This window comes from Nestor notabilis, unplaced genomic scaffold, assembly GCF_000696875.1.
Source record: "Nestor notabilis isolate BGI_N333 unplaced genomic scaffold, ASM69687v1 scaffold12595, whole genome shotgun sequence".
NCBI lineage: Eukaryota > Metazoa > Chordata > Aves > Psittaciformes > Psittacidae > Nestor > Nestor notabilis.
The window spans coordinates 13,954-28,764 of NW_009927997.1; the positions used below are offsets into that span (position 1 = coordinate 13,954).

The 14,811-nt window shown below is 40.9% G+C and overlaps 1 protein-coding gene across 1 annotated transcript in view; it reads right to left on the minus strand.

Moving 5' to 3' along the window:
• Positions 1–249: 249 nt before the first annotated feature.
• Positions 250–14,811, minus strand: part of LOC104405573 (transmembrane and TPR repeat-containing protein 1-like) — a gene marked incomplete at its 3' end in the record, with an annotated part of 69,710 nt that continues 55,148 nt past the window's right edge. The window contains exons 7-8 of the mRNA XM_010014316.1: positions 13,590–13,779; positions 250–371 (exon numbers count right to left, since the gene is read on the minus strand). Coding sequence (XP_010012618.1) covers positions 250–371; positions 13,590–13,779 — 312 coding nt within the window. The remainder of the gene's footprint in view (positions 372–13,589; positions 13,780–14,811) is intronic.

Consider the following 14,811-nt stretch of genomic DNA (forward strand, 5'->3'; position numbering starts at 1 on the left):
AGTCTTGGAGGTATCTCCTCAAAAAACACCACCTAATTTCTGTATTGAGCTGTTTCAAGCACAGCAAAAAAACCCGCTCTCAACCAACTATTAAATGTCTTATGCTATCACACCAAAACTCAAAGGCAGAGAGCACACTGACTAGCAATATAATGTTTGAAGTATTGTAAAAGGGAAGAAGCAATCGTGCCTGCTTTTATAAAATGGGATGGTGGTCTCATTAGAAAGGAATTCAATTGCAATAGTTACCTCGGCATGTAAAGGACTCGCTCTGCCACCACAAATCCCACCCTGAAGAAGAGGTTGCTGGCTGGGATGAATGGGAAAACCAGGAACAACAAGCCAACCAAAACTTCTTTGTGTTCCAGTTTCTGCAATAACACAAAATTAAACAAATATCAACTAAACAAATCCAACTTAATTCACCACTAACTTTCCCCTTTCCTTTTGAGATTCTTACACACGAAAAAGGCAACTTAGATTAACATTTGGTATGTTTTGCATTTAAAAGAAATTATTTCAAGATGCTATTCTTATATATATACACACTGTTTGTGCTTCTCGTATGTCCAGAAAGTGCACAAACACTAACCACAGTGTGTATTACTATCCTTGGTATCTTTTCCAAGGTCAGCTCTATTGTATGCAGCTCTCTTGAGATGGTATAAGTAACACTTAAAATATACCCCATGATCTTTAAGATCCCTTCCAACCCTAACCATTGGATGATTCTAAAATTGGTAATACATAAGTATAGAATAGTGTGAATGTATACATTAGCATGTCTACCACACTCTGGCTGTATGTAAATACACAAATGCATATCTCACACACAGACTGCTGTGTTCAATCTTGAATGTTTATTAACTGAGAAAAAGCTGTTCAATCAGTCACATTTTGTGTAAAGAAAACTAGCCCCACACGTCATATTAATGCAGACATTTTATCCCTTTGGAGACAATACCTAAACTTGAAATGATACTTCCACACACGAGGTCTCCATCCTCATACAGAGTTGGAAATTTGAAACATGCTAGATGCCAAAAGTAACATCTTTTACTTGAGCTCACTTTAATGTTGGCTTGCTCTTTGAGGAGAAATTGAATTGCCACATGCCCTTCAAATCAACTGTGATCTGCATGGCCAACACAAGCCTCCCAGGATGCCATTAGGAGCAGACGCTGTTCCTGCCACAGGGAGACCCAAGCCTCCTCAGGCATGTTAATTTAGCTCCACCCCAAGAGGGTGAATCAGCTCATGCTTTCTGTCAATGATATCAAAGAATGTCATCAGGCTAACGGAAGTGTAGCACTGGGTCTGTTAAATCACCCAGGCAGACATCTGTGCCTTCCTGCCCTGCCATACCACTGCCTCATGAGCTGCTGCAACACCCTTTGGCAGCCGTTGGGAGAAGTTTTGTCACGCTTAGAAACAGATGCAACCAAAATTACTTAATGGTTGCAGCACTTTCTAATAGTTGTGGGCAATTTCTCAACTTTGGAGAGCAAATTGACTTCTCTTTACTGAAGGGATCTAAACTTAGAAACACTGAACAAGATTTTTGAGTAGAGGAATGGAGCCCAATCAATGATGTGGGACCAAGAGGTACAACCTGTCTTGCTTTTGCACAGCTACAGACACCAGTTACCACTGGCCTAGTCAGTGGCTGAAATTCAGAAATCCCATATAATAATATAATATATAATTCCCATATAATAATATAAAAATATATTTATCCTACTCTGTGGGAAAGACAACGAATGTTTTTTATGGGTACCAAATGCAAGGGTACAGGTCAGGAGATGCTGATGTCGCTTTAGAGGAGCTAAACCACAGGATCACAAAAAACTGCACTGGCTTCCCCTGGCTCAATGAGGAAACATGAAGCAGTCAGAGGAGAAGAATTCACGTCTCCAGACTTTACCAATATCTGCTTTAAAGAGCATCACATTTACCTGCTTCTATTAGCCACCTTTTCGGTGTCTTGGAATCACAGTTACTACTGCCTTCTTGCAGTCACAACAGCACCTAAAATATATTATTCCCAGAGCTAGAGCCGACACCAATCCATAAAGCTGATGAGCATAGATGCCTGGTAATGGTCATTTTGGCTTTTAATTACAATAGAAAATTGAATAGGAAAAAAAAAGAGGATTATAAATGATTTCTCAACTCTGAATGCAAATTATCAGTCCTAGCTCAACTCCAACTTCCCTGCCATGCAGCTCTGGACATTTACTCCATTTCTCTCCTACCATTTGACACTCTCTTCCCACCTTGTCTGGCCTAATTATGGTGCTCATTTGCTGCCAATGCTCTACTCCAGGGGTTTAACAACAAAGACCTAGAGGCACAAGAAGGTATGTTGGACCAAAAGGAGTGCACTGCTATTGCATAAAGTGTTCCCTGTCCCTAAAATATGCTCTTGATTTCAAATGAACCAGCTATGAAGTATTTCTCCAGTTGTTGTTCATTAAGTCAGTAATTGGGAAAGCAACCTCTGGTTAGCACCTCTAGGAAGGACACAGTGTTACTCAAAGCTGCAGCACTGCAGATAAGCAAAGGAAACTGAATTCTGGAGAAAGATAAATAAAACTTATACATGAAATGGGAAAGAGGAAAATGTAGGAATTAGCTTGTCTGAAGGAGAAATTGGTATTGTATGTCCTTTCTCTCTCCACAAATCACACTATAATGTCACTGAGGGCTGCCAGCTCAGTCTTCAGGCAGGGCTCAGAGACAGGAGCCCAGCATTCACAAACCAGCCTCATGGAGAAGCAGAGCCTTCCTTAGCGCTCCTTATTTCTGAAACAAGAAACATCTGGCAGTACCCTTTTAAAAGCATTCAGTTCAAGCTGAGGCTTTTGTGAAGAGATGGTCCTTGAAGGCCAGGCTTCATCTGATTTTATGCTATGAGTGGTCCTGCCTGTGAGCCGGCAGATCAACCTGCTAAGCTCATGCTGCCGTCACTCCAGAGCTCAATTTGGGTTTCTCTCCTCTACCAAGCCATTGAGTTTTCCAAAATTTGTACAGACATTTCATGTATTTGACACCTTGGCCCTGTGGGTGGGTCCTGCCCAGGAGGAGAGGCTGGGGAGAGCCCCTGGGCAGGAAGGCCTGCCCATAGTTTGGGATTTATACTGGAATAAAAGATCACCCTATTCTCAGCCAGATCTTACTTCTCATTTCCCTGAGTAGTTTCTACTGACTGATTAGATAATGAGCAAAACCGGCCTTTGCCCTGGTGGAAGAACTGCACGTTCTTCTATCCCAGCCTCATGAGGGCTGGTGGCACAGCAGAGCTATCCATCCCTGCCTTCCCAGCAAGGGCTATCATCCGCTCACCTAGGCAGCTCAGAGAAAACAGAAAAAAGGACAGAAATGCAACCACGATATGCTGAAAGGATTCTGCATATCGCATGTCTACAGATAACTGTAGACAGCTAAAAGCTAACAAGCACAAGTCTCATAAGACACCATATTCTCTTCTATCTTCTTCCCCTATCGAAATCTACTTAGCACATTCACCTTTTAATCCCGCTTCCCCCCTTCCCCTGGAGGGGCTGATAGATTTACAAATCAATAGACAAGCAGGACAGAATGGCACAGGAATGTTGGGGACCAGTACTGTAGGGCTGCAGGAACAGGGGGCAGCAGGATCTTCCATCCAACACAAGCCATGGATGTCCTCCATGTGTTTTTTAGAGAAAAAAAAAACCAACAACAAAAAAACCCCACCTAACATGTAGCTTGTTACATTTTTAAGGGAATAAAACACAAAAAAACTACAAACAAACAAACAAAAAAATATTGGGACCATCCATTTGGATTAACTACTCTGGTCATATGAGCTCTTAAGAGACAGCTGAGCTAAAGATGGCCCAGAGCAGTAGTCAAAGCTTTTAAGGAGTAGTAGGCAATTTTGGTTTTATTCCCTTTTCCTTAAAATAAAAAGAGCTAAGATAGAAGTTACAGATCACTTCATTTCTTTTACAGAGACACATCTTTTTTCCTCTTAGAGATAGTGCTTTCTTTTTGAAATACAAATTCACCTTCCTATCTGTTACAGAGGTCTTGGGCAGTACAAAAACCCCACTTTTGATTTAGCCTTAGAATGATACCTTTTGTTAAAGTCAAGCCAACATCTACCTCTAATTACAATTAGGCCTTTATTATATTGTTAAAAACCAAACAAAACCCAAGAAACCAATCTAAAAAACAATAAAGAAGAATTTTTTTAACCTGCTACTTTTCACAGACTTGAAGAACTAAAGAACACCACTTTTTCTCCCAAAGGCAAGGCAAGAAAATTGTCACACTATCTCAAACAAAATAGCAAAGAATCCATCCAAGGCCAAAACCAATCGAAACAACAATAAATCTCAAAAATTGCTTCCTTGTCAATTTGGGGGAAAAGGAAGAAAATCTTGAGTTTACAACTGAAAGAGATCTTCCCATATTACATACAAGACATATTCCTGAGCCACAAATAAATATTTGCTGACTTCAGTTACATTATTTGCTGACTACTGTTAGATCACAAGTCTTCTACAAGCCAAAGCCTACAAAGTACAAGTGCAAGAGGTATGCAGATTGCTTTGACATACCTAACAATAGACTTGCATAAGCCCACTGTAAATTCCCTGGGTTTCCCCTTGAGAAATCAGTGTCTGAGGTGCCAGATCCATTAAGTCTCGCACACATTCACATCCCCTGGCACCTCCAAGGGCTGAGGCACTGGAAAGTGGAGCTGTGAGGACAGCCCTCCTGTCAGTTGGACAAAGTTGCACCTTTGGGGAGACAGCAGCTGGGCAAACAAGTCCAAGCAAATTCTGTTCTACCTTGGAATGCTTCTGAAGGCGTTTATATGCGCCTGCCTGTTTGATGGGAAGGTGGCAATCAAATGGGTTTAACTTCTTTCTCTTAGCAGTTTATTTTGGGAATGAGGCAAGTGTCACCTCTCCACCATTTAGAACCAACAGCTCCAGGGAATAAAGACTTCCTTTCTACCAAAAGGATAAATCACCCTCTGCCAGTGGGCTCTGGATGGTCCATTGCAGCCAGTGAGGTATTATGCTTGGAACGTCTGACTGTGAGCACAGAAAAGCTGGTATCCAGGAAAGTTGGTAGCGCATGACTGTATAAAAGCAATGATTGCTATTACACATTTTTAAATGCTTGCAGGCCTAGGAGGTAAGTGCATTATCCACCAAAAGAGATGCAGAGATCCAAAGAAACTACATGACTGACTGTAGACCACAGACAGAGGATTACGCTTCTTCAGTTTATTCCTAACATCCATTTTTGCAAACTGTTAGTGCAAAATACATGCAAACTTAATTCATGCACCATGACTGGTACTGTTGTACTAGTCCATTGTGAAGCCACAAGCAGCTTGGCAACATGACTCCTCATTGGCCTGCACCAAATCACTAGCAGCATCTCACCTGGCAAGAGGTCCGGATCTGCAAGCATCTACTCTTGCACTTTTTACATAGATGATGGTACCAAAGATAAAAAGGACATGTCAAATTCACACTGCATTCTTGCAGTGATAAAGCAAACTTAAGCTAATCGGGAATGAACCCTTGGGATTCATTCCTTCACAGCTGACACAAAGCTTGCAGAAGCAAGCACTGGGTGTTCCCAAGTCTTGCCTCACTGGTGTAGGCACAAACAGGTCATGGCAAAGCTGTACCATGCTCCATGTACCATCAACATGGTCTTCTTCAGGTCACTAGCAGAAATCAGGATGGGAGAAGTACATCTTTATGTTCTGTGGCCAAACAGAAGGGCACTGTGGAGCTGTGGCTGTTTTGCTCTGCTGCCTGTGCCACCACTTCCGATGTGCCAAACATCAGGTGTCAACAGATGGTCTGAAAAACTCAAACATTTGGTAAGGGACAGGTAACTGCCCAGCTTCACACCTGGCTCAGACACTAGGCTTCATCAGCCTGCTCCTACAAAAAGCCACAAATTCTGTAATCACTTTGATTTATCAGGAGTTTTATTCTTTCATCTCATAAAAAAACCCAGCATATCCAGTAGCACGAGCTGTTTGAATGCCAGGCTTAGCAACTCACTGTCTTCCTAAAATAACTCTATTTTCCTTGGTGATCATCTAAGTCTTGATAAAACTACCCAGTTACTACTGACTAGAATTAAGCAAATGTTATACTTCACAGACAGTCCAAAGCCATAGGCGTGTCCAACAGTATTTTGACCATCACTACTAACTGCTTATTAATTATATGGCATGTTGATCCTATTTGAAGCATTCAGCAACACAAAAACTACTTTCCAGTTCACCACCAGCAGCACCTATTCAGGAACTGGTGTACAGACAAAAATACACCAGTCAGAAAACAAATCAAAACACTTGAAAGTATCGTTGACTTCCTGACTCAGGCTTATGTGAAGAGAAATCCTTGGCACATATCTTAGACCACTTTAACAGGATCATTCACTTTCCACTTCCAGAAGGAAGCAAGTACTGGTTTGTACCACTAGGTAAAAAACAGCCTATTTTTACAAATGCTCTAAGTGCCTAAACGCTTTAGTTACATCATTGAGAACTGGGGATGCTCAACAGCTCTGGAATTCAGACTTCCAATTACAGAATAAAAGCAGAAAGTAGTCCTTTCCCAATCTCATAACTCACAGCAAGGCACAGAAGTATATTCTACTGATACTTCAGTTTTTATTTTAGTATCTTACAGTAAAATTTTGATAACTACTATTTTCTTTTCCCTTGTAGGCCCCAGCTATCCATCCGTCCATTCAATTGTGTAAGGTCTTTCTCACTCAAGTTTCCAAAATTCCCTGAAGGTACAAACTCGTTTTCCCAATCCTTAATCTTTGCAACCTCTAATACCACTTGACAAGCCAATCTGAGCAGGATGCAGGAGCACGTACATCTTTAAAAGAGAAGTGGAACATTCCAAAAGGAAATAGCAAAGTCAGTAAATTGCTCCAGGAATTAGAATAATGCTTTTGACCTTATGGTTGTTTTTTCACTCTTCCCTTTCATTCTGTGACTGCAGGCTGCTTCACTACATGGGGGGAAAAAAAGACAGAAAAAAACCCATAAAATTTAAACACATGTTCACTGCTTGTAGTACGTAAAAGTGTGATGTTTGGAAAAGCAACTCTTCACAGTGAACTTGCTCTTAAGAGGTAACACATAACAAGAGGATTCTAACAAAAATTACACAATAGTTTGGCACTCGAACGTTTAACTGAGACCAAGTAGCCACAATAAGTATCATTATCTCCCCCAGCCATAAATTTCTTGATCCTCATTCCACCTACCCTCTCCTATTACGCCTACTATTGTGCCACTTGAAAACCTTTCAGCCCTGAGTGGGCCTTGAAATATTAACTCAAACCAGAAGAAGAAACCAGGTAGGAACAAAAAGAGTATCTTTGACAACATAGTAATTCAGTGTTAATATGCTGCTAATGGCAGAACTACCTGCCCCTACAAAAATGACCTACCTAGCATGACAAACTCCTGTAGGAGAGAGGCTATTTAACAAGATCTTTACAGTGAGCCAAATCAGAACTACTTAAGCTATTGTTACATTTACTCAGAGTACCACGCTCCAAACCTGGTATTTCAAACATCTACTGGGGGAAAAAAATCTGATGCAAAAGGTATTTTGTGCTTGCTTTTTCAATTCAGAACGGCAATGCCATACAGACTGAGGAAGGTTCCTTCCTCTGCTTCAGTGTCAGCTGGCACAGCAAGCACCCTGGGAAGCCTTTCCTGTTTCTTCCAGCCCCACCAGGAATCCACACCTGATCTGCTTGCAGCACTCAACAGAGCAGAAATACGGCCAGTGAGACACGCAGGGCACCCACAAGGGGTTTCCCCCCCTTCTTCCAACTTCCACTGGACAGAGTCTTTCTGGCTTATTACTCTCTCCCTGCAGCAAACATTAACAACAGAAGCAGCACAGAAAACCCTTGCTGCTAAGGATTAAGAGCATCAGTTCTGACCTTCTCTCTGTGTGGAAGGAATTCAAGTGAGCCCTCAGGAAAATGAAAGCAGGATTTATTTTAAATGGACCTTTTATGAAAATGACTGTGGTTTCCAGCTCGTCAGATAGACTCCGTCAATAAATAGCCTTATTCACCTTGCCATGCCTTTGAAGCAGGTATTGTTCTAGAAGTGTTGTGGCATATGAATCTTGCTAGGCGTACTTTCTAACTATGTACTACTGTAGAATATTACAAAAGGCAATTGTTCCCCAGAAAGGTCTGTAAGCTGTGATTTATTAATGAAATGCCAAACCTATGAAACGAGGCAAAGGTCTCAGGAGTGCAGGGTAAAGTAAATAGCATGACAGAATGCACATAATGAGCTCTAGCAAAAACAACAGAAACACACACACAAAGAGAAGTCGCAAATGCACTTCTCTCTTTGATGATATTAAACATCGTCAGCTAAGAAATATAGTCTGCGAGTGACTGAGGAATATGCTTAGATGATATTCATACATATAAACCACCAGATAAATGGCAATATGGTGCCAATTACAGCACAAATTAAAGTCATAATACTTTGGTACAAAATGCCTTCTCTTGGCTAAGAAGTACTACGCATAGAAATGTAAAAAGGCAGCATTACCTTAAAATTAGACCTGAAGTAAAAAACAACCAACTGTAGCATATGAAAGATCAGGATAATAATATACATCTCAGTCGCGTTGTAATGAATATAAACTGAAAACCATCAAAAGTTCCTGTACCATATGCAGCCACATCACAGAGAGCAGCAAAGCATGTTCTTTAAAAAGGTATATCCTAACGGACACTAGATTTTTTTTTAATTAATGTAAAACGTATTTATGGCACTCCCTCCTCAGACACAAGCAAACTGCTGCACACCATTATGTGTTACTGCTGAACAAGTAGAAGGTGCTGTGAACCACCATAAGGTACCTCCATGGTGCTGGTCATGAGTATAAATGCAATACAAGGACGTAGCAGTATGAAGCACAATACATTCCCCCAGACTGGTCGGGTACCGAAGCTACTGTTTCAAATTGTTTTTTCAGATCACTTTTCTCTGAATTACCCCATCAAACACACATGAGTTTTCCCACTATCAGCCCTCCATGTACCATGTTTCATATAGAAAAAGGAATCTGATCCATCATGTGCTCTGTACATACCTTCACAGCTACAACTACAGGAGAAGCTGCATTTTAATTACACTGCTAATTAAGCAGCTTCTTAAAAATGCCATGCAGAGTGGCCTTTTAAACATCTGAAGGGTCTGCCTTTCATGCTTACTGAATTGTTAGGACATGCCAAAGAAATAACTGTTGTCCTGATGATACACCAAGAATTATTGTCCTCTCTTTAGTTCATCAGGTGCTCGCCATTTCTTCCATCACAGAAGTCACAGCACTATGGGTCCCTGGGCATCAGGCATTATTTCTCTGGCCTTGCAACTGGTGTGCTTGGCAACCAAAAAGAGTGCTTCATCCATTTCACTGGTGTCCTTGTAATCTTCCTAGTCCCAAAGTTGGCAGACAGACCACAGCCATGCCTTGCAGCTGAGGCTGTCTTTGAAAATGAACAGCGAAAAAATCTCATCCTCTTTTCCCAACTATTATTATTTCTCTGGGATGCAGGCATTTGCAATAGCATCCCCAGCCTTTGTCACATCCCCTTCATGCTACTTGAAGCCCAACCAGACAGGGCGAGGAAGTTCATTACAAACAGCTGAACAGAACCTGAGGATTTCAAGACCCGCTGGTGACTCCTGCACCTTGGCTACAACATCTCAAAGGAGGCAAATTTGCAGAGCATGCCTGGCATCTGTGTAGTAAAAAAAACCAAGTCTCAGAGTTTCCAAGACCTGCTCAGTGATGGACTGCAGCTTAGCCACATTAGTCACTATGGAAAAGTCTTGGCCATAGATGACAGCAAGGTCCCTTAGTCCAACAGTGTGAGATACAAAGAGCAGGCCTTTTCTTTGCTCCTGTCAGGCCTTCTGAAGATGGAAATTAATTGTCATGTGTGGTATGGATGGCTACAGCAAGAGACAAGTGTGGCTGTGCACCTAAACACTGCAGAGTAACAAGTCCTTCTTGAGGAGCTGCTCATAGGGAGCTCTTTAGCCAATTAGGCAAGAGGGAATAGCACTATGCAGACAAAACAACCCAGTGAATGAAAGTTATACAGAAGGAATTCACAGAGCAATTTTTCAATTACTTCCTCATTAAGTAAGAAGGAAGAAAACAGTGAAAGTGCACTAGGAAGATGAGAAGGGAGGCTTCTTTCTCCAAACAATAACTAACTGGAGAGCTGTCTTATAGAATCATAGAATGGTTTGGGTTGGAAAGGACCTTAAGATCATCTAGTTCCAACCCCCCTGTCATGGGCAGGGTCACCTCACCATAGACCATGTCGCCCAAGGCTCTGTCCAGCCTGGCCTCAAACACTGCCAGGGATGGAGCATTTACCACTTCTTTGGGCAACCTGTTCCAGTGCCTCACCACCCTCACAGTAAAGAACTTTTTTCTTATCTCTAACTCGAATCTTCCGTGTTTAAGTTTGAACCCATTACCCCTTGTCCTGTTGCTACAGTACCTAATGAAGAGTCCCTCTCCAGCATCCTTGTAGGCCCCTTTCAGATACTGGAAGGCTGCTATGAGGTCTCCACACAGCCTTCTCTTCTCCAGGCTGAACAGCCCCACCTTTTTTAGCCTCTCTTCATGTGGGAGCATTAATACTTCCATCTAGTAACAGACATGTTCCAAGTGAAGCACTTATGGGTAGAAATCTTGCACTGTTTCTTCTCCTTCTGAGGTATAACAATGCTTTCGAAATAGAACAAGAAAGCTTCTTGCCTTAGATGTCCTTTATTAGCACTACACATACCTGCCAGAAAGGTTATTACCCTAATCACAAACGTCAACAACAAATTAACCCTATTTAAAATTCAAAGGCAACAAAGGCAGAAATCCAATAAATGCATTCTCTTAATTACAGCCCATGTAATATATTCTGCAAGTCTCCTGTGAGCTTGTTTGTGGACACACATGCATCACCTCTTACCACTGAAAATCAGTTCTTGTGTTCACTGCACAAATGTCTTCACTTCTGCCAAAATAATTTCTAGCATTTCCACTCTCCATGCCACAGAATGGAAGGTGTTAGTGCCAGTGAGAACAAACAGGAGGTTTTGTCGTCTCTTAGCCCTGCATACCTACACGCTCAAATGAAAGGCACACAAACTGCATGCCTGTTCACTCTAAAACCATTCCTTAGAGAATTGCAAGCTATTGCTTCCAGGTTAGACTTTGCAATGAAAAATGAGGGAAAAGTGGCTGCTAGGACAGTTCTGTGTGTTTGCTTCAGAAAGAATGCATGCTACCTTACACTTTATGCCATATGAAAAATAAACTGATGTGTCTCATGCTGCCCACAACCTGCAAAGTACTGAGAAATAGCCTGTTTGGGGCTTGACAAAAGGATGGTTCTTCTTGGAGGGAGCAGTATGGTATGAAAGGCTGTTGCATTTGGAAAGAAGCTCTCTTAAGAGCACAATGAATTGTGCCTGCAGTTCACGTGACCTGAAGTTCCCCCTCCTTGCTGTAGAAGATATTCCCAAAAGTGTCCAAAGCCAAATGGGATAACGTATTTCCAGGAAATGTGTCTCTTCCTACTGTTTGCTTTCCTCAACAGTCCATACTACGCAGCACAATGACCTTCGTATCACTTATGGCACTATCACCATAGTTATGAGAATCATTAAAAATAAAATAGAAAATAGCTTCAGCAATTTAGAATTTCCTGAAAAGCAGAATATTTCAGTTATCTCTAATTATACCTAGGGCTGGGGGAAGCATGTTGACCCCCAGGAACTACTACCAGTTCCATGTTTATGGTGGGTCTGCAGGGAAGCAGAGCAGAGAATGATTACAGCACTTTCTCAAGAATATGGGATGGTTCTGGTTTTACTTGGGTTAGCCACAAAAGCAGATCACTTCAGATCCAATTTATTCCGCGTCTGGGGTTTTCAAGGATAAACACAAAAGAATCTACAAGATGAATTTCAAAACATCCAGGAACTAAACGCCTGAAGAGTGAAATTCATGTTGTTTAATGCTACATTAACAGTGGTTAAAAGCAAAGCAGTGAAGTTATTCTCACAGAAAAATTAGAAATTGCCATTTCAAATCAGTGGTATTCATAAACTCAGATTGAATTGTTTCGTCTTTAAGAAAAAGGCCATAAGGAATAAAAATATTATAAAATCCAGGCACTTAATGCACAAAGTGTCTTGAAATATTTTGGTTTGCAGTTTGACAGAAGACAAATAATTCAGCTACCCAAAGGAATCCTTCTGGATTATTGTTTCACCCAAAATAAAATAATACTAAATGTCTGCATAATCCTGAAAGATTTTTTTCCCAGCAAACCAACAACATTAATTCTACTCATAGCAACCAAAACTTCAAAGAATATGGGAAAAGATTTTTCAGAAGTGTTCAGTACTGTGCTAATGAGAATTTTATCATTAACTTCCATAGAAACAGGATTAAGTCTAATACAAACACTTCTGAGTATCTCTAGCAGCAAGTAATGAAAGCAGGAGGAATACAAGATGGTGTACAACCTGCAGACAGAACTAGTGAATATCTAGTAGGGTATTTTCCCATATTTTCCATAGAGCATCTGCCAATGTATAATCTAAATTAATGACTCTGCAGTCTCAAACCATTTGGTTAATTTTCTGTCTCTTATCAGGAGCAGAGGGAAGACTGCCAGGGTAGACTGAAGTATGTACATGACATTTTAGCATAACATAGGTATTAAAAACCTAACGCTCCCCTACTACACTTTTCAAAGATACATATATTTAAGGAAGAAAAACAAAACCTTCCTTCCAACTCAACCAAAGGAGGAATAGCTTCTAACTCCCTATGATCCACAAAAAAAACATTCCATGTAAGTGCATATCTGATCTCTGACAAGTCTAGTACCACCTCACTTTCATATCCACAACATGATTAATGGTGGATCTGAAATGCTGAACTGCGAAGCACAGCTTACCAGCTATATTATTTACACTAAATAACAATTTCCAGATCATTTCAGATTTCCCACATTCCATTATTCCGCTGATGAGAAATCTTCTCATCAAGATGTATCCAACGTTTAGCTTTTAGAAGTACAGCAAAGATACAAATACAGGAATTGATTTTATTTTCAAATGGCTCTGCAGATGACAGTTCCCAGTCCTGTTTGAAGCAAGTGACAAAGAGCCTAATGACTATGGTAGAGGCAGAGACACTTAATTTCAGTGGGGTTTGGATCCTTAACAGTACTTGAATGCAGGACTCCAGGCCAAGTTTGCCCTCAAATAACACCAGTTAGAGACTGAGACATTCAACTAGAGGGACATTTTCATATTTGAAGCTTGCCTACATTAGTTACGTAGCAATGTTTTTTTAACCTCAGTCCAATGCATTTGAGAGGAAAACTTGTGCTTACTGACCATTTCATCTGAAGATTAGGAAACAGAATATTTTAAACAAAACATTCTATTGCATGACTTTTGGTGTTACCTTGAATGCAGCTATGCAATGTAGGCTGAGTAAGGTCATCACCAGCACCAGGAACACAGTGGCTAAGTTCCTTGCATCCCAGATGGACTCGATCAAAGGGATGCTGCCAACCTGCCAGTCGTAGCACAGGGTGATTGGTGCCAGAAGAAGCCATGCATTGAAGGCCAGAAGGTAGGAGTAAGTTAGAAACCTGCAAAAGAAAATAGGTAATGTAACATATGGAAAGACTGCCAACACATGAAACATTTTCCTTTGGCCATTACCATATATTATATGGGAGGAGGGAAAAGGGAAGAAACAAAACCAAACAACAACCTAAAAAACTTCTGCACATGCAGGCAATACAATACCTTTCTATCAACAAAGAGATGCTAACATAGGTGAGGGGCACTTCAATGGGTCATTTAAAGAAATAACATAAGATCAATAATATTTATGTGGCTTCTGTGCACCAACCTTTGGAAAACTAACAGATCCTTATCTCCCATGAATGTTAGATTTTTTAACTGATTTTCTCCCTGCTTCAACGATAAATGAATAACTAGGCAGGTACATACATATATTGAAATGTTACACACTTCACTGCATCACTCCTGCAATACAAAACATCCCTCTAGCTGGGTTTAACTTACAATTTAGGAGTTTTTCTATGTGCATAATATTCAGCAGTTAAAGTCAGACCTCTCTTTGCCTCTTCTCTTTGCATCCCAGCATAGAGAGAAAATACAGAAGAAAGGAGGCACAAGGTGATTCCTGGCTGATCCCATCACCATTTATTAGGGCTTGAGATGTGCCACAGAAATGATGGAGAAGTAGGGAGCCTTTCAAATTCTAGTAATCTTCATCAATTAGTATTCTCAATAGAGAGGAAATTAATGGGGAATGGAAATGGGGCACATGCTCCCTTCTAGGAAGTATGCATGGCTTTCAGAAGACTGAACAAGAACAGCATGTGTGCGACGGGGCTAAAGAAAACAAGAAAGAAACAAATCAAATCAAACCAACATCCTCTCTGCCCTCCAGCTTTTTGCTGCTTGGCACCTACTTGCCCAAAAGCACATCTGCCTCACACCACATTTAAAACAGTTCAAATACTTTTGTATGCAATAGGCTGGAGATTATTCCAGCAATTGTGAAGTCAACCAAGCAAAATTATTTATGTCAGCCTTAGAACAGACAAACCCTTCCTTGGTTTGGAAATGGAAAAATCCACATCATACAC